The 23,343-nt window shown below is 38.2% G+C and overlaps 1 protein-coding gene across 2 annotated transcripts in view; it reads right to left on the bottom strand.

Moving 5' to 3' along the window:
• Positions 1 to 979: 979 nt before the first annotated feature.
• Positions 980 to 23,343, bottom strand: part of esyt1b (extended synaptotagmin-like protein 1b) — a 160,273-nt gene continuing 137,909 nt past the window's right edge. For both annotated transcript variants that reach the window (XM_049479369.1, XM_049479370.1), the window contains 16 exons: positions 22,818 to 22,893; positions 22,580 to 22,704; positions 21,767 to 21,872; positions 21,404 to 21,580; positions 21,119 to 21,201; positions 20,965 to 21,013; positions 20,395 to 20,484; positions 15,975 to 16,070; positions 15,811 to 15,882; positions 12,634 to 12,720; positions 12,409 to 12,555; positions 12,065 to 12,204; positions 11,369 to 11,500; positions 3,146 to 3,251; positions 2,787 to 2,836; positions 980 to 1,897 (listed from right to left, as the gene is read on the bottom strand). In XM_049479369.1, coding sequence (XP_049335326.1) covers positions 1,870 to 1,897; positions 2,787 to 2,836; positions 3,146 to 3,251; positions 11,369 to 11,500; positions 12,065 to 12,204; positions 12,409 to 12,555; positions 12,634 to 12,720; positions 15,811 to 15,882; positions 15,975 to 16,070; positions 20,395 to 20,484; positions 20,965 to 21,013; positions 21,119 to 21,201; positions 21,404 to 21,580; positions 21,767 to 21,872; positions 22,580 to 22,704; positions 22,818 to 22,893 — 1,564 coding nt within the window. In that variant the 3' untranslated portion in view covers positions 980 to 1,869. The remainder of the gene's footprint in view (positions 1,898 to 2,786; positions 2,837 to 3,145; positions 3,252 to 11,368; positions 11,501 to 12,064; positions 12,205 to 12,408; positions 12,556 to 12,633; positions 12,721 to 15,810; positions 15,883 to 15,974; positions 16,071 to 20,394; positions 20,485 to 20,964; positions 21,014 to 21,118; positions 21,202 to 21,403; positions 21,581 to 21,766; positions 21,873 to 22,579; positions 22,705 to 22,817; positions 22,894 to 23,343) is intronic.

A 23,343-nucleotide genomic window follows, 5' to 3' on the forward strand; every position in this document is an offset into this window, starting at 1 on the left:
AAAGCAAAGTACAATAAAAGTGAAAATCAATCAGTGCTGAACATTAGAATTAAGAGGCTGTTTGATGATACTGACGCTACACTAAATTTAGGCCCTGTGCTGACAGTGGCCTTTTCCTTGACTACATTACATCTCCAAAAGCATCCACACTTTTCTTATTACAGACTTTAAATTATTTAATTTAGTCATTCCTGCATTTCAGACCTTCAACACATTCCCAGAAAAGTACAGATCATTCATTCACACAAAACACTCAATTTCAATTCATTTTTCATTTCAACCCTCTGTCACTATCACTGTGTGATGGTCCATCTGAAATGCCTCTGAGCCCAGAGATAACGTTGCTGCTTCTGTACATGGTTTGTACAATAAGGTGGTAATTGTAAAGTTATCTCCATAGTGTGGATATGTCAGCTATTGTTGAGTACCAGATCTTGATTCTGTGCGTCCGATGAATCAGAGATCACGAGTGTTCAGCATAGGGTTGTGTAATTGCCCTTCACAAATAAAAACTCCTCGCTATTCCTTGAATAAATGTATGCACTGTAGATGAAGTTATTTTAAAATGTATTAGTATTTCTTTGAGAAATTTGTTTTAAACTATTACATCATTTTCTTATCATTTGTTACATTGCTCATCAACACGATTACAATTATCTATTTATTTCACCAGTTTGAAAACACATCTTATACTTGTTCACCTTTACCTGCACAATAATGAAATGCAGGAATGAAACTTGGTGGGTAGTTCTTGCACTGTGAGATGATTATTAACACTGTAAAACTGCAACATTGTCATGTCTAGTGTCTCAGACTGGCAGCGGGCCATCTTCAAGGCTGAGTCACACTTTTGTTTTAGTGTTTTAGTCAAACTCTCACCCTTCAGATGGTACATCTCCACCATTACTGCAAAATCTGCAGGAACTGTGTGAGAATCCGTCCTCTGCAGCTTAAAAAATGAGCCTATACAACTTCCCGCCAAGATGTCAGACATGCTTTTTATTTTTTACCAGTGATTACAATGAGCCTATATGGAGTATATTTAAGCCTTTAAGTCAGTTTTAATAAAGTGCTCATCTTATTTAAACCAATTTTCTTAAAAGTATTCGTTATTGTGTCAAAACAAGACTGAGTCTAGATTTGCCAGTCTGCCACTGGCATTTGTCATACAGGTTTCTACAGCATTGCAGCAACGGAAGTTTCATCCTATACCTGGCAAGAAAGGGTTAAGTACTAGACAGCTAGCTGCTGTGATTTTAGATGAAGGATACAAGAGTTTATTCTTAAAGCTTGAAAAGAGCCTTGCCAGCATGAAACTAATGACAGCCAAGTGAGATTATAAAACATTTTCCTGGATTTAGTTGTGAAGCAGGTTCTGCTGCTCACAGGCAATCCATACATGTACTGTTTCTTCCATCTTTAGAAGCACATGGTCATTTGCTCTTTAGTATCTGTCAATGTTATCAGTCAGTCAACAAATCAAGTTATTCTGTTCTGAGTGCTCAGACTGTTTTACATTCACACACATATAAAGAATAAACAGCCAAATACAAACTATAGTGGCAGAAATGGACAACATGTTCAGAAGTCCTAACACTGTAAACACAAAAAGTAACAAAGTAACTTTGGCCTCCTGTTTAAACAGATATTGGCAATTTTAAAACTGATGTAGATTGACTATTTTTCTTGTCTAATATTCATCTCTCACTGAAACATCACTGACTTTCTATTATATGAACAATAAGTGATTTACTGATTGACTCAAAAGCAAGGCAGGCAGAAACAGTAGAGCACAGAAAGGCATCCGTGTGATAAGTTGGACTGGTGTGACCTTGAAAGATGGTCAGAAGAATTTGATCATTCATTCAGCTAGTTGTTGTTTTCCTTCAAGTCAAACCTGTAGAATGAAAAAAAAATAAAAAGGGTTCAAGCATTACAGTGCCAATTAACATTATCATCTGTTTAAAATTGGCCTGCTTTCCAATTATCATAAAACACAACCAGTCAAAAATTTGAACACACCTTTATTTGTGTGGTCTTTAATTATTTTGACATTTTCTGCATTGTAGATTAACAATAAAGTGATTCAAATCATGAAGATGCACTGACACAAAGTCCCAGAGGTTTTCAATTGGATTCAGGTATGGGGAATGTGAGGGCCAATCAATTGATTCCATCATCATCCAGGAACTGCCTACACACTCTTGCGCTATCCAGCACCAGCAGGACCACAGGGCCACTGCAAGCAGCATAGGGTCTGAAAATGGCTCTGATGATTTCATCTTGGTACCTAACATGGCTTCGAGGTGTTTAAGAGCCTACAAGAATATGCCTCCCCTGATACCCCACCAAAACCGGTCATGCTGGATGATATTGTTCACCATGGCGTCTTCAGACTCTTTCACATGTGTACTCACTTTGTGTACTTGGTGTGAACCTGCTTTTATCTGTGAAAAGAACAGGGTACCAGTGGTGCACCTGCCAATTCTGGTATTCGCTGGTGAATGCCAATTCAACTGCCTGGTGCTTTGCTCTGAACACAGGTCCTAAAGAGGAGGCCAGGCTCTCGTGCCATATTGTATTGTTTAAGAGCCGAAAAGCCAAAAGTGCTCCCTGACATTTCTGGTGATTTTCTGCCTTGTGATATAGATTTAGAAACATTTTTTCTCAAAATAACCTGGGTTAAATAGAAGACAATGCTTTTTAAAGTGTGTTTCACTTTTGCTGCATATCATATGAAAGAGCACTGCTAAAGTGTACGTCTGTGCATGAGCCACGTAACTTACCATTTTGTAACACCTGAGTGAAAATCAACCTGCGCCAGATCTATCTGCACCTGTAACAATATCAATGTCATCATTAAGAAATGAATGATAATAATAAGTTATACATAGTCAAATCACGATGTTATAACCACCTCCATGTTACTGAACCCACAGGTCTTTCATCAGTGGTCACAGGACCCAGTTGAATAAATATTTCTGTTGATTATTGACAATGAGGTCGTTCCCTATATCATTTCTACTCTTTTAGTTATGTTAGGTTGAGATACAGTAGCCATACTTTCTGTGACTAAAGATGTACTAAAGGCCCTTACGTTTAAGGTCTCCAAACATCACAGTGAGAGTATCCATGACTTACTGACCTGACCAATGACGTCTTTGTCCCGAGCCATGAAGGACACACTGTGCTTCAGACACACGCTTAGCACACGCTCCCGAGCTTCATCAGCGCTCAAGTCAAACTCAAACCTGAGAAACAGAACTTAGTCAGTAATGACAACACACACATGTATGCGCACAAACACAAAGACTGTCTATGGTACATCTGTTCATGATAAAATGCTTTAATAGTGCATCAATATTCTAAAGTTCATGTGTTGTACATCTTACATAGCTAATACATTGGGAACTTAGAGTCCTCATGTTATAGTTATAGTACAGTTACAGTAGCTACTCAATTTCAATCACTATACAAAGGAAGCACTAGCACTAGATTGCAAACCAAATATAACCAAATAGAAATTAGGGATACATAAAAAGGACAATATTAATCATAAAGGCTGCCCACATTCACATAAGCACTAAATAATGAACTTAAGCACTGCAGCTATACTTTCCTGTACTTTAATGTACATAGTAGGCACCTTTTGCATTTGTAAGATTATATTATATGATAGATATCTGTGAAACTAAGTTTACCAGGAACACTTTAAAACTTTATTACAGTAGTTTATATACTAATCACATACAGTCCATTCCATAATTATTGGGAAATTATTTGAGTTTGTCATTAAAAGATGAAAAAAGACAAAAGATAAATATTTTATTAAATATTTCTGGATCTGTTACACAGTTTAGAAGATAGGACCTTCTGTCTGAACCCACCCATTTTTCTTGCAAAAGTAATGAAACTTGTAACTGTGTTTGGTTTTGTTTTGTTGCCCAGATGTGAGAGAAAAAACTAATAGCGCTGAATATCTACGCTTAGTTTCATTATTGGGTTTTATCTGTGCAGACTGTGCATTAACAGTTAGAAGAGTAACCAGCATGATAACCAGAAAGCTGACTATGAGTGAAAAATAAGCATCTGTAAAGCTGAAAGAAGATGAAAAATCAATTAGAGTTATTGCACAAATATTGTTCATAGCCAAAACAACCATTTGTAATGTCTTGAATTAGAAAGTCATCACTGGTGTATTAAGTAACAGATGTTGAACAGGTAGACAATGGAAAAATTACAACAGTAAATGACAAACATTGTGAGTGCTGTAAAGAAACAACCATAACCCAACTGTTACTGACATCAGCAACATCCTCTAGATTGCAGGAGTAAAGGTATGACAATCTAGTGTTCCTCTTCCTCTTCCTCTTCCTCTTGAGGCATAAAAATTTTAACATTGATTTCAATCTGCTGTAGATAAAGTTTGGCTTGGTTAACAGCTTACTAGCACGCATGCCCAGAATCATCAGAGTCTTCTCTGAACAAAGACATGTGAATCAAATTGCTACATTAGGCGGAGACAGAGCTGGGGAGGGGAATGTAACCCGACACTATCAGTGAGCAGAGAGTCCAGACAGCGGACTGCCTTAAAAAAAAAAATCACAAAAAAACAGCATAATATATTTTCATCAGGCGTAGAGAATCAATAAACAACTTTTTTATATATAATTATAAAATGAGAAGTTTTTATTCTTATTCCAGAGAAAGACAGGGTATCCCAGAAGCAGATCATTACTATATCTTACCTGTGAAAGGGAGCAGTTTATAATTTTATATGATAAATGTAAACACCTAGTAGCAAAATATAGAACTACAAAAACACTTCATATAAATATTTCATTTTAAGGATCTGAAAATAAAACATACAAATAATATTAATATTAATAACATTCATTTATAAAATTACCTCTGGATTGTTTAATATTAGAGTGAAAAGCCTTAAAATTTGGGTATGTAATTTCAGGTGGAAATTGGTAAAATAAGGAACCCTTGGAGCTTAAGGGGTTAAAGAATGATGGCACTAAACTGATTGGGAGATCCTTCGTGCAGCAAGATAATGACCCAAAGAAACCCCACTGCTTGGAAAAGCTTCACAGAAGAAGAATTCAGAAGTTTAGTGATGTCAGTGGATCACAGATTTTATCCTCTGCAAACAAAGGATTTGTAACTTTTATTTCATTTAATTTATTTTAAGTTTATCTGTCCCAATACTTGTGAAAAATGATTGTGTTCAGACATAATGTGCTATCTTCTGAACTGTGTATTAGATCCAGATGTAAATACCTGGAAATAAAACATAAAATGTTGATTTATTTGGTCTCATATTCATTTTAAAGTCAAACCCAAATGTTTTTAGTCTACAGCAAAAATAAATAAATTGGTCTCACTGTTCCAATGCGTTTGGAGGGGACTGTACATATATTACTATATTTTATTATCATATTGTATTGTTATTTTTAAAACGTTGCTGTCCAATGAAAAACAAGTATCTTCATTTTAGGAGATTTTTAGTTAATATTTGAACACACAAACTGTCTCTTACACGGTGTTGAAAATTCTTGATAAATGGACCAATAAAAAAACTCCCCAAAATGACTTTTTACAAAAGTTACAAAGCATCTTCTATAAAGTTGCATAAAACTTTTGGAGCAACATGTTTATCATTGCAGAGCGACGATATATAGTGTATCACTAAAGTGAGTACACCCCTTACATTTCCGCAGATATTTAAGTATACCTTTTCATGGGACAACACTTGTTGTGTCTTTAGTATGCTATCAATTTGTACTGAGACAGCAAAGAACACACAGACGGAGAGGCTGTAGGCTCAGTTCTCAACTTGTTTACTAGTGAATACTGATGTGTTCTCCTAGTAGTGCAACATATAGCACAGTAACTTATAGTACCTTCAGGTACTTTTAAGAGATCCTAAATACATGACATGTCCCCCCCACCCTTAAACAAAAAGCAGTACTTTTGAAAACAGTTTAACACAGTTCAAACAATTAGCAAGATGCTATGTAACAATGACATTAGCATAGAGCAATGACTGACCACAGTCAAGTCCAGCATAGCAAAATCTTTTTTATTTTTATTTTTTTGAAATAGGTGTGTATTTTCTTTTTTTTCCTCTTTTATTATACATATACAGGTCCTTCTCAAAAATTAGCATATTGTGATAAAGTTTATTCTTTTCCATAATGAAATGATAAAAAATAAACTTTCATATATTTTAGATTCATTGCACACCAACTGAAATATTTCAGGTCCTTTATTGTTTTAATACTGATGACTTTGGCATACACCTCATGAAAACCCAAAACTCCTATCTCACAAAATTAGCATATCATGAATCTGAATCAACAAATTAACTCTAAACACCTGCAAAAGATTCCTGAGGCTTTTAAAAACTCCCAGCCTGGTTCATTACTCAAAACCACAATCATGGGTAAACTGCCAACCTGACCGCTGTCCAGAAGGCCATTATTGACACCCTCAAGCAAGAGGGTAAGACACAGAAAGAGATTTCTGAACAAAAAGGCTGTTCCCAGAGTACTGTATCAAGGCACCTTAGTGGGAAGTCTGTGGGAAGGAAAAAGTGTGGCAGAAAACGCTGCACAACGAGAAGAGGTGACCGGACCCTGAGGAAGATTGTGGAGAATCTTCCAGACCTTGGGGGACCTGCGGAAGCAGTGGACTGAGTCTGGAGTAGAAACATCCAGAGCGGTGGTGCACAGGCGTGTGCAGGAAATGGGCTACAGGTGCCGCATTCCTAGGTCAAGCCACTTTTGAACCAGAAACAGCGGCAGAAGCGCCTGACCTGGGCTACAGAGAAGCAGCACTGGACTGTTGCTCAATTTTTGCATGTCATTCAAAAATCAAGGTGCCAGAGTCTGGAGGAAGACTGAGGAGAAGGAGATGCCAAAAAGCCTGAAGTCCAGTGTCAAGGACCCACAGTCAGTGAGGGTCTGGGGTGCCATGTCAGCTGCTGGTGTTGGTCCACTGTGTTTTATCAAGGGCAGGGTCAATGCAGCTAGCAATTAGGAGATTTTGGAGCACTTCATGCTTCCATCTGCTGAAAAGCTTTATGGAGATGAAGATTTGAATCTGTGGGATATTGTAAAGATAAAGTTGAAAGACGCAAGACCCAACACTCTGGATGAGCTTAAGGCCGCTATTGAAGAATCCTGGGCCTCCATAACACCTCAGCAGTGCCACAGGCTGATTGCCTCCATGCCACGCCACATTGAAGCAGTCATTTCTGCAAAAGGATTCCCGACCAAGTATTGAGTGCATAACTGAACATAATTATTTGAAGGTTGACTTTTTTGTATTAAAAACACTTTTCTTTTATTGGTCGGATGAAATATGCTAACTTTTTTAGATTTGGGATTTTTGTTTTTTCTTTACTTTTTTGCCAAAATCATTAATATTAAAACAATAAAAAGCTTGAACTACTTCAGTAGTGTGTAATGAATCTAAAATATATGAAAGTCTAATGTTTATCAGTACATTACAGAAAATAATGAACTTTATCACAATATGCACATTTTTCGTCTTAATAGCATTGAACATCAGATAAACCATTTAGTATCTCTCTTTAGCATTACTCTTTGGAAAAGAGATGGGGCCGAGGTGATACCAAACGGGAGACAACAATAGGGATATAGGCCTTTATGTGTGACTATAGTAAGCAGCTCCCTTGAGCTTTCATCCACATTCATCTGGAGATAACCTTGTCAATTTTGCTGAATTTTTGTCCTCCAGCAAGCTCATCGAACAAGTCATCAATGTGGAACAGTGAGTACAGTTCTGACTCCAGCACAGGGTTAGGCGTGAATTTAAAAACCCCACATATTCTGATGGACCCATCTTTATTTATTACAGGCACAATGGGTGTAGCCCAATTTCTTATGGTGACTGGCTTCAGAACCCCGCTCTGTACTAAGGATTCTAAATGTGCTTCAACTTTAGGCCTGATTGCATAGGGGACTGGACAGGCCTTCAGAAACGTGGGCTTGGTATCAGGCTTAGTGTCCAGTTTTTCATGTTACTAAGTTCCTCCCTAAACACTGCATGTTTGTATAGAACTTCAGTCAGTCCTATTTCTTTCTTTAACATCATGAGAATAGCAGACCAGTCTAGTGCAATTTTATTCAGCCAAGCACGACCAAGCAGAGATGGATAATCCCCTTTTACCACATGGCTATTTGTTTATTCAGTTGGACTGTGACATCAACAACTCTCACAGGAACCTGTTCACCGATGTACGTCTTTAATGTGATGTTAGCTGGTTTCAAAGATAGGTGCTGTAATGACTTTTTGTACACACTGTTAGACACTATGGAAACTGCAGCACCAGTAGCAATTTCCATGCATACTGTCTGTCCCTCAATCAATGGTGAGACCCAGTATCCTTGTGCACCACCAGCAATGGTCAGTATGTTCAGCCATAACTCCTCATCTTAACTGTCACACACAATGCTGCACCTTATTCACATTCTTTCTTTGTGGGAAAGCCTAATTTGTCTTTTTGTGGTTCTACTTTTTGTTTGGTCCTTTTTTAGTTTTACATGCACGTTCAATGTGACCCTTGTTTCCACACCATCTTCACTTCAAATCCTTGCTCCAGCACTCAGCAGCTAGATGACCAGGTTTATCACATCTGTAGCATTTGCTCACTGCTTTGTTTTTCTTAGTAGCCAGCTACTCAGTCCGCACACAAGCCTCTCTCGAATGGTGTCATTTAGTACAGTGCCAAATTCACAGTGCTCTGCTAGCCTTTTTTAATGCAGTAATAAAGTTTGTTGTTTTGCTGCCTGGCTTGGCTGGATGAACCAGAGAGTGCAGCAAATTAAACGTCTTGGACAGATTACACTTAAAATGTGGGCACAATTTCATCTCCTTCATTTGCCTGGACAAAGTAGTCAAACCGCTCTGTATACAAGCTCCACTGCTCCGCTCTAGCATCAAAGGGGCCAATACTGCCTATAATACCAGCCATTTTAGCTCTTTTAGCTCTTTGTTTACTCAGACAGCACCACGTTTTGGTCAGCACAACGGCGAACTTACTCTCTCCACCTGCTCTTATCTCAAGCACTTGCACACTTGTTAGCGGCTGTGTTCCAATATCTTCAGCCCGGCCTTTTTATTTATTTATTTTACTTACGCCAGTGCTTCAAATCTTCAAAAGTTTAGCGCTTTCCTGCACTTCCACAGCGTGAAATACAGTTCCGTTATCCTCATCGCCAAGTTGTTGTGTCTTTAGTATGCTTTTAATTTGTACTGAGACAGCAAAGAGGCTCAGTTCTCAACTTGTTTACTAGTGAATACTGACATGTTCTCCTAGTAGTGCAACATATAGCACAGTATCATATAGTACCTTAGTACCAGGTGCTTTTGAGAGATCCTAAATACATGACAACACTGACAAAATGACACTTTGACACAATGAAAAATTGCCTGTGTCTAAACCACCAGCAACAAAAGTGAGCACACCCCTAAGAGACTACACCCCTAATGTCCAAATTAAGCACTGCTTGTCATTTTCCCTCCAAAATGTCATGTGACTCATTAGTGTTACTAGGTCTCAGGTGTGCATAGGGAGCAGGTGTGTTCAATTTTGTAGTACAGCTCTCACACTCTCTCATACTGGTCACTGAAAGTTCCAACATGGCACCTCATGCCAAAGAACTCTCTGAGGATCTTAAAAGACGAATTGTTGCGCTACATGAAGACGGCCAAGGCAACAAGAAGATTGGCAACACCCTGAAACTGAGCTGCAGCACAGTGGCCAAGATCATCCAGTGTTTTAAAAGAGCAGGGTCCACTCAGAACAGACCTCGCATTGGTCGTCCAAAGAAGCTGAGTGCACATGCTCAGCGTCACGTCAAAATGCCGTCTTTAAAAGATCATTGCTGCAGAGATTCCCAGGAGCTACTTCATGCCCAGGAGAGTTAAGGCAGTTCTGGAAAATAAAGGTGGCCACACAAAATATTAACACTTTAAGAACTTTAACCAAGGGGTGTGCTCACTTTTGTTGCCGGTGGTTTAGACATTAATGGCTGTATATTGAGTTATTTTAAGGCAGGGATGGGCAACTTCCATGATGGAGAGGGCCACATTTTTTTCAGCATGACCATTGGAGGGCCACATGACCTCGCACTTCAAATAATTGAATATGAAAAACGCTACAAATGATTTTCAATAAGAACAAATTTTATATGAATTTATATCTGTATGTTTACAGCACCAACATTTATCAACAACTATTTTCTGCATATTAATGCATTTTAATACGGCAAAAGACAAACCGATGGCTTAAAAAAAGTGCAAAAAGGAAGTCCTTCATATCAAAGAACAAAAAGTTTGCTTAAAAAACTGATTGCAAATACAGTAGTTCCTCTGTGTAAAATAAGTTCATTATAACAAGTCCTTCATAAGCAACAAGGACAAAACATTTGCTTATAAAAGTGCAAAAGGCATTTGAACTCATTTATAACAAAGAACAAAAAAGATTTAAAAACTGATTGCAAATAGCTCATTCAATAATAGCAGAAAACTAGACCACAGAGGCCCAACATTTATTGAAGCTGAATGAGAGAGCTGTGGTTTGGCCTGCTGGCTCACAATGGACTGGATGTCAATGTCAATTTTCGTGGTTGTTTGGCCCTCTAGCGGTCAAAAGTAGAATTACGTTTTTTTTTGTTTTTTTTTTGTTTTGTTTTTAATTATGAAATTATGAAATTATTTTTGATCTATTCGCGGGCCGCACTGAGTGATGACGAGGGCCGTGTGCGGCCCCCGGGCCGCCAGTTGCCCATCCCTGTTTTAAGGGAAGAATAAATTAACACTTATATAAAAGCTGCACTCAGACTACTTTTCATTGTGTCAAAGTGTCATTTTGTCAGTGTTGTCCCATGAAAGGATATACCTAAATATCTGCAGAAATGTGAGGGGTGTACTCACTTTTATAATACACTGTAAACATAAAAAGAATCCATGAAGCAAACACAGACAACCAACAGATGGAATGGGTACTATTAAGGAACTATTAAGGAAGGTGGGAAGTTGGGACTATTAAGGAGCGGTCACACTGTGACATCACTTATGATTAGGGGCTGCAACAATGTCATATTAAAAATGTGATCAAACATGGCTCCTGTCTGTCTCATAATGAATTATAGTTATATAATATATTAAATATGTTTATTAATAATGAATATCTCTAAATACCTTATTAGTCTATTATGATTTTATTACAAGTACTGATACTTAGTTTCTGATTCTGAGTCTTAGTTTCAAATATGAAACTCTGACATCAGTCTAGACAGCAAGAAAACCAAGTCTCATATTTACACTGTACCTCTCATTAAACTCAGGATCCAGGTCTTTCTTTTTCACAGCTGTCTTTCTCTTTGTGGCCTTGTTTTTATCTGGCAGGAGAATCAGTGAGACATAGGTGTCTAGCCCTTCTTTGGACGCTGTAACCAGGCTTCTAAACACAAACAAATACAAACAGCATCATAATATAACATCTGTTACATTAAGTAAATGTGCAAATTGTGATCTTCCTCCCTCACCAAACGAGGGAGGAAGAGAAGGGAGGGATAGAGGGAGGGAAGGAAGAAGAGGAGGCAGTGCCGCTGTCCTCTAAATCCATGAAACAAAACAGAGCAGCAACAATGCCCACATGCCTAGTAGAAAAGCTCCTGGCTTCCCCTTTCAGCAACTCTTCTGCACCTCTTTCTCTCGAACTTTTAGAATAATAAACAAAAACAAACTAATTAACGTACAGAGCTGTGCAGCAGTGGCTCGAGACAGATTGCCCTTGATGCCAATTTATATTATATTACCAAACCAGGTGTTGGTAATATAATATAAATAATACAAGATTATTTATATCATATTTAATATAATATAAAAAAATTGGAGAGCTTTGGATACGTTTTAATAACAGACAGACAGATGTCTGGAAACTACCGGACAGATAGCATACTTTCTGCATTGCACTAAACATATCCACACATCCAAGATCCAGAATTAAAATACCAGGACAGACCTGCAGGCGTGAACAACAACAGTCAGTTTCTTCTGGTAGGAGAGAGAAAGCCTGATCTGGCCAGTCGTAGCTGCCTGTTTATTGCTCAGAACAGGCCCAGCTCCCATTGCTACGAGGGCTGCCATCTTCGAGTTCAAGACCTGGGTTCAAATAGAGATAAAACTGAATTACATATACATCTTTGAGCGACTTGCTCATGTTCACTTTCCCACTCTCATTAACTACTGCATCTGTATACGTTTTTATTCATTTTCTTTAATCCTCATGAATCTGCCCTCATATTGTGTGTCAGTATGGAAAGTAGGTAGGTAGTCTGGAAGGTAGATGTAAACGTGTGTGTGTACCTTTAGCTGGGCCCTCAGGAGGATCTGACTTTCAGGCAAAGCTCCATCCAAACTCAGCCACTGGTCAAGCAGAAGCTCTGGCTTTGAAATCAGTTCTTTCAGTGGAAGAACCAGAAAACCCATGGGCTGATCCCAACCACTTGAGAGCTGAAATTAAAGATCACCAACATTAAAACCATGATTACAAAAACTACTCACATTTTGTAAACATGTCTAAAATGCTACCTTAATAACAAGCATGTCTTTGCTTGGATCATGAATAAGGAAGTTGAATGCTTCGTGCCACTGAGGGGAGGTGGTACGATCACACACCTAGCGAGAAAACAGAGCAGAATATTATTTACTTTATTTTTCACATTAATTTACAGACTGTGCAAAAGTCTGTTTACCCTTTTATTTAACTTTAAGTCCCAGCAGTAGTTAAGTACAAGTTTTTGATTTTTGTGTGTCTAGTTGACCTGACAAAACATGCTGTCTGCAATCATATAAAAGATCTGATCTGAATCGAGAGTCTGAAGCTTTGATTTTTGTCTTATCTAACTTTTTTCCTAACTAATGAATACTGTCACTTTAACTTAAATGCCCATACCACTTTATTTACATTCAATAGAAAATACAGAAACAATGTTGAGAGAAAATACCTGCAGATGAAATCTTACTGTACTTCCTTGCTACGATTAAACAAGAATGTATAGCTTTGTTTAAATTCTGATTTCTGACCAAATGCAGCAGGTGGTGTCAGTTTAGATGGCTGTGCCTTGCCTAAAGCTGAAGGTATTACAAAAGATGTTCAAAGTGTGAAGTGTTCAAAAGATGTTCAAAGTGTGAAGTGTTCAAAAGATGTTCAAAGTGTGAAGTGTTCAAAAGATGTTCAAAGCCCCACCCGATAGTGTCTTAGAACATTTTTGTGCAATTATTTTTAATCACAAATAAACCAGTTTTTCTGTACTTCTGTTTACTATTAGTTACATTAAAACCTAAACATGTTACTCCACATTACATTTACTGTTGTTAGAAAACATTAAAATAATTAATATAATGAATTAAATAGTATCATGAGCTTTTACTAAAGAACCAGTAAATCCATTCCAAGTATATATCAAGTATGCAAAAACAGTATTAAAATAACTTCATTTTGCAAAATTCACAACTCACCTATTAAAATTATTTACTTTTGCAACATTCTCTTTCTCTTTAAACTTTTCACAAACATTGTCACACTAAGTTGCTATATATTTGCTCAAAACATACAATTACAGTTTTAAAAAATCCAGAAAAAATATTTGGATTTGCCTGTAATCCCTCTATTTACTCAAGACACGTGTTCTTACTGTGAACTACAAATGAACAGAAGTCATGTTAAACCAGTGTCTCTCAACCCTGTTCCTGAATATTCTATTGCATACTCCCACTGTTCTGCATATTCTAGAGCTTCCTCTGCTTTAAAGGCACTTTAATAAAGTAAGTGATGGTATAATGTGTCTAATACACTGCTGATATACATAATGATTGATTTATGATCCATAGGGGGCTTTTAACAGAACAACTCAGTAAATTAGCTGATCAGTTGGATCCTGTGTAAAACACAATTTTAGGACAGTGATCAGGGTTAAGAAACTGCTTTAAACTACAAACATAAAGTACTGTACTAAATTCTGGCTATCCACTACATCTGGCTTCTAGATAACTAGTTATTTAAATGAGTTTTCATTCATTATAGCTGACAGTAAGTCCTGCAGTCCTCAATTAATAAACACAGTTTGAAAATAAAATAGTGATTATCTGATCAGGCAAATTATTACATTTATAGTTTTTTTTTCTTAAACCTTGACTACCTATTTAGCTAATTCCAAAGTTGAGCTAACTGACTCACAAGCTGCATTTTATTAAGCTCACAGAGGGTTTAGATATGTATTGTTCTGATTCAGATCACGTTTCATCACGGTTTACATGGTTAGCTCTATTACCTTTCTTTTCGAAAAAACTCTCTGTATATTCATATTAGTTTAAACATTAACAGCCCGCTGTTAAAACTCACAGCAAGGGGAAGGGGCTTCCCCACACAGACTCTCCTCTGCACTCCGCAAAAACAGCACACTGATTGGCTGTTTCTCCTGATAGACGAAATTTTCTGCTCCATGTTTGGATTTCCCACACAGCGCTCAGTGGCCTGTCTCCTCATTAAAAATACAGCTGAGCTAAGAGGGAACTATATTGTTTCCAATGAAGGCGACGGAAGTGCCAACACCAGCGTCGGTCTCTTTACCCACGGCTCCGATGAAGGTGACGGAAGCGCCAACGCCAGCGTCGGTCTCTGTACCCACGGCTCCGATGAAGGTGACGGAAGCGCCAACACCAGCGTCGGTCTCTTTACCCACGGCTCCGCGACAGCTCCAGCACCACCACTCCTGCTCCAAGGCCAGAGGTGTCAGTCGCCCGGCCAGCTCCCCTGCAACGATGCCTGTCACCAGTGGTGCCACTTCAGCGCCGGCTCCAGTGCCTGCGATGCCCATCAACGCGCTGGCTCCTGTGCCAGTGGTGCCCGTTGCCGCCCCAGCTCCAGTGCCAGAGATGCCAGTCACCGCATCAGCTCTTGTTCCAGTGCCCACTCCTGAACTGACCCCCAGAACTGTGCCCTGACATTATGTCACTGAACACTGTCCACTCTCCAGTCTAATGTCCAAAGTCCTCTTATGTCCACTATCCAATCTCACTTCCTGTCCAGTGTCCAGTCTAATGTCATCTCACACCCACTGTCCAGTCCAATGTCCAATCCCGGCTCACGTCCAATGCGCAGTCTCCGTTCACATTACCTTTCCAGTCTGCATTCCAGTTTCCTGTCCAGTCTCCATTTATGCGCCCTGTCCAGTTCGAGTTCCTTTTCCTGGTCCAGTCTCAAGTGCTATATATTCAGTGTTGTCCCATTAAAATGTATAATTAAATGGTTACAAAAATGTGAGAGATGTATAAATCTGTACTTACTGTATTGTGAAGTCATACATTATCATCTTACATCTGTTAAACGAAAAGATCGTTATAAGACTGGATTCACATGCCTCCTGTCTTCTGGCTTAAGAGGGAGTTTGTCTTCCTTTGGTCTAAATGCTAAAAGAATTAGATGGAACTCCATCGCTCCAGAGAACCCCACCTTTCAAAGCTGAGGAGCTTTTAACCTATCTAGTAAAGCACTGGGCACAGTGACCTTAGGATCATGTGCTCATGGCTTCTCCAGAGAGTCCTGTACTATTGGTCAGTGTTTTATTGTTATATTATACAAACTGTGTGAAACTGCATGAAATCTTCCACAATGGGTGCACTTTACACGTGGTTAATAAAAAAAGGTCTCTGAACAAATTTGGACATAAAATATACATATAAACCATATAAAAAAACAACCCCTGCCTTTGTTTTATAGGATGTTCCTCCAAGAGTAAGTTCAGCTCCAGCTTTAGGCTCCTTTCCACTTTTCTTCAACTGTGCAAAAAACAAAGCAGGGCATAAACGTCTACAGTGAATATTTATGTGAGATGTTCGTATGATTGTGTCTATTTGAGTTTGTAACATACTGGTAGCGCTTTTGCTCTCTCAATAAGTATGGACAGCAGAGCTGCAGAAGGTGAAGCTTTATTCTGGTACGACAGAGAATTCTGCATCTGTAGCACCTGGTAAAAAACACATAAAAAACTATAATAGTAAAATAGGTAGAATCCAAATGATCTCCAGTTTGTAACAAATACAAAAGAAAATTATTGAAAGGTTAAAAAGACCATATCATTAATTATAATAGCATTAAACTATTAAAGAAATCGGGAGGAATTTAAATGTTTAAAGGGAAAGGGATACAAGCTTAAGCTAAATACCTGTGATGGAAAATATTGTTACACATCTTAGTTAAGCAGATATAACATGAAATATATTGGGTTCACCAAGTTCAGGGATGCCTGTTTATTAAATACAACCACTATTTACATACCTAACTTATTTAAAGTGTTTTACAGTAACAGCAATGCATCTGTTCGAAATTTGGGGAAAATGCAGACAAAGTCTGCGGCAGTCTGAAGTAACTAAGGCTAATATTAAAGAGGTGATTAAACAGGCCCAGACGCTGTCCGAGGAGGTAATCTGCTCTGGCCCCATCCCAATGAGGCGTGGTGATGAAGCTTACAGCAGGCTTTCTTCGCTGAACCGCTGGATGTCCAAGTGGTGTGCAGAAAATCATGTGGCCTTTATAGATAACTGGCTACAGTTTGAGGGCAAGCCTGGTCTTTTAGGTAGGGATGGTGTCCACCCCACGCGGGAGGGTGCTGCCTTACTTTCATGCAGCATAGCTCATAGTCTTTTAGCTAGTCGGCAGAGTAGTATTAGAAGCTGCTGACAATCCAGAGCCGGGACCAGGCCGCAGACAGAGAGGCTTAACCAACGTCTGCGAGCTGCAAAGAGACGTTACCTAGATACCAATGTATTCAGACTGTGTCTGTCCCCTGAGTGAAACAAAAACATCAAAAAACTAAAACAGTAAATCTAAATAACTTAACTTATATTAAACAATCATATCCAGACTGTAGTACTAACATTTCAAGCCTAAAGATTGGTTTACTTAATATTAGATCTCTAAATTCAAAAGCAGTTCTAGTGAATGAAATGATAACTGATCAGAAATTCGATATTCTGTGTCTGACAGAAACCTGGATTAGGCCAAATGAATATGTAGCATTAAATGAAGCCACCCCTGCAGGCTACAATTATATACACAATCCGAGATTGTCCGGTAGAGGAGGTGGGGTCTGCATACTTTTCTGAAGTACCTTAGTTAGTAATCAGAAGCACTATGATAATTTTACTTCTTTTGAGCTTCTTTACACCAGTATAATTAATCCAGTTACAAAAAAAAATGCATTTTCTTTAATTAACATCTACAGAGCACCAGGGCCCTATTTAGAATTTTTAAAAGAATTTAGTGATTTTGTCACAGATTTAGCAGTAAGTATTGATAAAGTGATTATAGTTGGAGACTTCAACATTCATTTAGAAAAGTTGGATGATCCATTAAAAAAGGCATTCACATCGATTTTAGACTCAGTTGGTATTATTCAAAATATAACAGGACCTACTCATTACTGTAATCATACTCTGGATTTAGTTTTGACCCTGGGTGTGAGCATAGATAACCCAAATATTCGTTCTCAAACCTCCGCAATTTCAGATCATTACCTTATTTCATTTAAATTACATCTCAGTCATAATATATGTACATCACCTAGCTACTCTATGAAATGTTCAATAACGCCTTTTACAGCCCAACAATTTACAGGTAAGCTTCCCGATTTATCAACTCTAATATATTCTCCTATAGACCCAGTAGAACTAGACAAACTAACCGAAGGTTTAGAAAATACCTTTCGCTCTACCTTAGATGTTGTAGCACCCCTTAAACACAAAATAGAGAGACAGAAAAAGCTCGCACCGTGGTACAATGATCAAACTCGTACCTTAAAGCAGTTAGTACGAAATTTAGAGCGTAAATATCGATCAACTAAACTGGAAGTGTTTCACTCTGCGTGGAAAGTCTTGTTAAATATAGAAAAGAACTAAATAAAGCCCGCTCAGCGTATCTGGCCTCACAGATCGAGATAAATAAAAATAATCCTAGAGTTCTCTTTAGTGTTATTTCCAAATTAACTAAAAACCAGGCAGGTACTGAACCTCAGATTCCAGCCATTCTCACCAGTAACGATTTTATGGACTTCTTCAAACGATCTACTTACAGCTGCCGACCAAGGCTGTGCTTCCCTACTCGTACTTCTCGATCTGAGCGCAGCCTTTGATACAATAGATCATACTATCCTTTTAGAAAGACTAGAAAACATGGTTGGTGTAACTGGAACTGCCTTAGCATGGTTTAAATCATACTTAACCGATCGCTATCAGTTTGTGAGGTTAAATGATATGTCTTCGTTATACCAAGGTAAGATATGGAATTCCACAAGGCTCTATATTAGGACCATTATTATTTACATTATATATGCTCCCACTGGGCAAAGTTATTAGAAAACATGACGTAAATCTTCATTGTAATGCGGATGACACGCAGCTCTTCATATCAGCCAAACCTGACGACAGAGTGAGATTAAAGAAAATCGAGGATTGTGTAGAAGATGTAAAATCATGGATGTCGCACAACTTCCTCCTATTAAATAGTGAAAAAACAGAAGTTCTCCTATTAGGCCCCAAAGCTGCTAGAAATAAATTATCAGACTTAATGCTAAATCTGGCTGACTTCTCAGTCACACCTGGTTCAGCAGCTAAAAACCTTGGAGTTATCATAGATTCAGATCTAGCATTCGATAAACACATATCTAATGTTACTAGAACAGCTTTTCTACACCTACGTAACATCGCCAAGCTAAGAAATGCCCTATCACTGCATGACGCAGAAAAATTAGTCCATGCCTTCATTACCTCAAGGCTAGATTACTGTAATGCGCTACTGTCTGGATGTTCTGGCAGTAAATTAAATAAACTTCAGCTAGTTCAAAATGCTGCAGCCAGGGTCCTTACTAAAACTAGAAAATTTGACCATATTAGTCCAGTACTATCAGTACTGCACTGGCTTCCAGTCAAATTCCGCATAGACTATAAAATTCTCCTGTTAACGTATAAAGCCCTACACGGGCTCACTCCTGAGTATTTATGAGACCTCATCTCCTATTATGAACCACCGCGATTACTTAGATCTCAGGGTGCTGGTTTATTAGTAGTTCCTAAAATTCAGAGGAGCTCTGCAGGAGGAAGAGCTTTCTCTTATAAAGCGCCTCAACTCTGGAATAATCTCCCCGAATATGTTCGGGACTCAGACACAGTCTCAATCTTTAAGTCTAGACTGAAAACTTACTTGTTTAGTTTAGCTTTTGGTAATTAATGTTTTTTCCTTTAGATGCAGATTCAGGGGTTCATGGACAGAGGGAATTGTGGTAAACTGAGATGCTGGTGCTGCTGTTCTCCCACTGCACACGGTCACTCAGGTTTGTGGACGGTGGAGTGGGTGGATGCCAGTGTTTCAGGGAGCCTCCATGTCTATGTTACCTTCTGGCTCTCTGCCTTTAGTTAGGCTGTTTTATTTAGATCTGCCGGAGTCATTAGCCACACTCTGATAATGTTTTATATTCTCTGTTTTACATAAATCCAGTCAAAACTAATTCCATCTCTCTGCCTTCCTCCGAGTTACTGACTGCCCACCTGTCTGACCCGATACCGAGGGATGTTGGAACCTCAGGCTCTCGCGTCTCCTGTCCGGCCAGACTGATGGAAGTTTCTGAAGTCAGCTCTTCTCCACCACCACAGATCAGCTGCTCATCGTCCATCTTATTCTCCACTACTGATTACATCCAAGCCATTAGTGGCGCTATTACACTCCTGAATACATAAAACCTATATGGATGTATAAAAGACTTTTTAAATTTTAATTTAAAAGCTGTTTGACCAGTGGTAGGATGGTCCCCCCTTTAATGTGAGTCTTGGTCCTCCCAAGGTTTCTTCCTCCTCCTGCAGCTCTGAGGGAGTTTTTCCTTGCCTCCGCGCTCACTGGGGGTTCTGTATTATGTATTTTCTATGTTTAATCTTTTGCCTGATTCTTTGTCCTGTAATCATGTTTCTGTAAAGCTGCTTTGTGCCAACACCTGTTGTAAAAAGCGCTATACAAATAAATTTGATTTGATTTGATTTGATACATGGGAATTGCATAGTTAATAGTGATCGTTCTATTAGCATTCTGTATCAGTCACCAGAAAACATAGACTTTGAGTATTAAGTACACTGAGAAGAAGGGTCCAGTGTAAAAAAAAAAGATGAAGGGCATGGGGAAAGTGGTTCAGGCAGTGAAACATTAACCCAGCAAAAGGGCACTGCATACAACTCCACAAAGAAAGAGAGTTAATTATATGAAAAATATATACTTGTTAGATATAGTTTTTGACAAATGACACACACCTGCTGGAACTTTTCAGGCTGGGTTACTGTGGGCACCCATTCCAGAACCAGATGAAGATTACCATGTTTCACATCACTCAGATTATACCACTGTAACAGAGAGTTGAAATGCATTAACACATACAGCATGCTTCTGTGACCCAGGACAAACACAGGACAAAAATCAAGCCTGCTAAAAATGTTCTGGAATTTTTTTTTTACATTGACTAAAGACCACTTTTAAAGAAGTGCACAACTGCATCTTTAAACAGGCAATTTTGTAACCATTCATAATCCAAACACATGACTTAGAGCAAAGAAACAGACATTAGAACATTTAAAATGTTCCTTTAAAGACATCACACAGGAGTCATTACAAGCTGGAGAGTGCAAAAATAAATATCCCCCAAACACTACAGTTGTATTTAGATTTTTTTCACACCTATAAACATTAGTTAAAATTTGTTACATGTTTTGATAAGTAAATCCTGTTTACCAAAATGTTTTCTAATTTCCTAGAAAGATAATTTTATTTTTGTGGTATTTCTGATGAACAGCACTACCAGTGTTTAACAGTAAAGGGCGTCCTACCTCATCATGATACTGGAATCTGATAATATCTCCAAGTTTGATCTTTAATCTGTTGTGGGCCCAAAATAAAAAAGAAATCATTTTAGAGCTTTATCATAAAACAAATTATAAATAAATGTTTTCATTATTGATGGTGTTACTAGTTAGTACTCACCTTCCAAGGAAGTCATCAGAGTCAATATCTTTATCATAGAGCTCAAATTTCACTTCTAGGTTAGGGTCGACACTGAGAATCATCTAGTGTAAAAAACACAACAAATATATTCATTATTAACAAGTCTGCTACAAATCGGTTCGAGCAGTATATTAATCTCTATCATTTCATTTTGATAGCTATTATCAGTAAATTTGTTTTGTGAAGTTGTAGTCAAAATCCTAAAGGAGCAAACAAAATGTATGAGACATATATAAACACTACTTCACTGCAAAATACTCTTACCTCGTACATCTCATTCCAAGTGGGGTTTAGGTTCTCCTTGATCACGTGACTCTTCAAGGTTGTGCCCCCAACACTGATCTTCACGTAGGGGTCACTCTTCCCCTTTACCATGCCCCCCATCAGGCTGTCCATGGCAACCAAATTCTGAGCCTCCAGCAGGTGGATGCGCAGCACCCCCTACAGGCAGAACAGAAGAAACCAACGTTTAGGAATTCAAAAGAGTATACTGAACGACAACCACAAAACCCTGCTCCTATTAATATATATTAAATACATAATATATACGATAACCATAATAATAATCATCATAATTTGGGTGATTTAGTCTAGCATACTGCATCAGTACAAACACAGAATTTATACCTGAGTGCCAAAGCTAGGGTCAGGATTGGTATGTTGTGGCAGTGAGTATCTGGAGGTGGTGGCCTCTTTCATCTCTTCAGCAGTAGGCGGTTTGACAGGCACAGTACTGATTAAACAAACACACACACACGCACACACACACATATACACACACAAAATCAAAACAAACAATTCTGCTCATTTCACACTGAATCATAAAGACGACTTGTTAACAAGTTTAACTACCATCTTAAATCAGAAACATGGCCTGCAATACTTCCAGTAGATCTGAGTGATGTAAATAAAATCATACAGCATATTATTTTCAGTTTGGTTATATGAGAAACTATCAACATACAACTGCAGGTAAAAATAAAAAGTGTTAAACGTGAGAGGAATTTATAACAGTCTGAATAAATAAGCTTGGATCCAGATTTCTCCTGGAAAATGTCAAATGCCAGCTTGACTATATGTACAAGTGCTAAAAAACAACAGAAATGTTTATGTAGTATTTATAGTGCTCCTTATTTACATACATCAACAAAACATTAAGGTCTTCCTAAGAAACTGAATACCCTGAATACATGTGCAGAGTTTCAGAATGATTTGAAGAAGAATATTCGAGTTATAGACCTTTTTTTTGTTAGATTTATTAATTAAACATTTATTATTGATATGGGTTAGTTGTAAAGACCAGACAAATTACTTAAAAAGAATAATTCTTGATTTTCTATGATTTACATTACACCACAATAAAAAAAGCCTGAGTTTTACATTTATTCAAACAGAAACGTGACCCAGCTGAAACTGAGGCTGAGCCGCTCTGTAACTCACTGCTCAGTCGTTTTGTCTGAGTGTTCCTGCTCAATTTTGTCTTTAGATTCTGATTGACTTGCGGTGATTGGTTCCTCCCTGTCTCCTTCCACAGTGGACACACATGGCAGGACCTTATTTGAATCCTGAAACATAACACATAGGACATGTTGTACTACTTACAGAGGTTTACCTCACACAAACACCGCACACACTCCTATATTTTGGCCTGAGGTGAAGGGAGGGTCTCATGACTCACATCTGCTGCAGGTGACTGTTTTTCTTCAGGATGTGTAACAGCTACTCGTACAGTAGAGACCACAAGCTCATTAAGCCTGTTGGACACAAACATAAAAATACACTGTTACATTTGTTTCACATGTGTTTCATCCATAGGCTGATGCTGGGAGATCAAAAATGGTTTTAAGAAATACTCTACAATTTAGGGACAGTATAAATCATGCAGTGGCTCTATGCAGGACTATTTAAACTGCAAGTGGATGTTCAAGCACAGACAGATAGAGCTAAAGAGAGAGAAGCCAGCTTCTTTTGTTGAATGGTGTCAAGACCGATCTCTAAACATCTGTGAATATGGTTTAAGCAATATGATCATAAATCAGTAACAATGCATCCTGAATGTGTTTACACCTGGCTGTTTATGTGGCAATGTGTATTCTGACTGAATAAAAACTAATAATCACTGTATTATTTGTGATTAATGAACAATTAAAGACCACTGCTCGCAAAACGGAGCCAAATTCTGCGGGGAGTCGGATTCAGCAAAA

This window comes from Astyanax mexicanus, chromosome 5, assembly GCF_023375975.1.
Source record: "Astyanax mexicanus isolate ESR-SI-001 chromosome 5, AstMex3_surface, whole genome shotgun sequence".
In the NCBI taxonomy this organism is placed as follows: Eukaryota; Metazoa; Chordata; class Actinopteri; order Characiformes; family Acestrorhamphidae; genus Astyanax; species Astyanax mexicanus.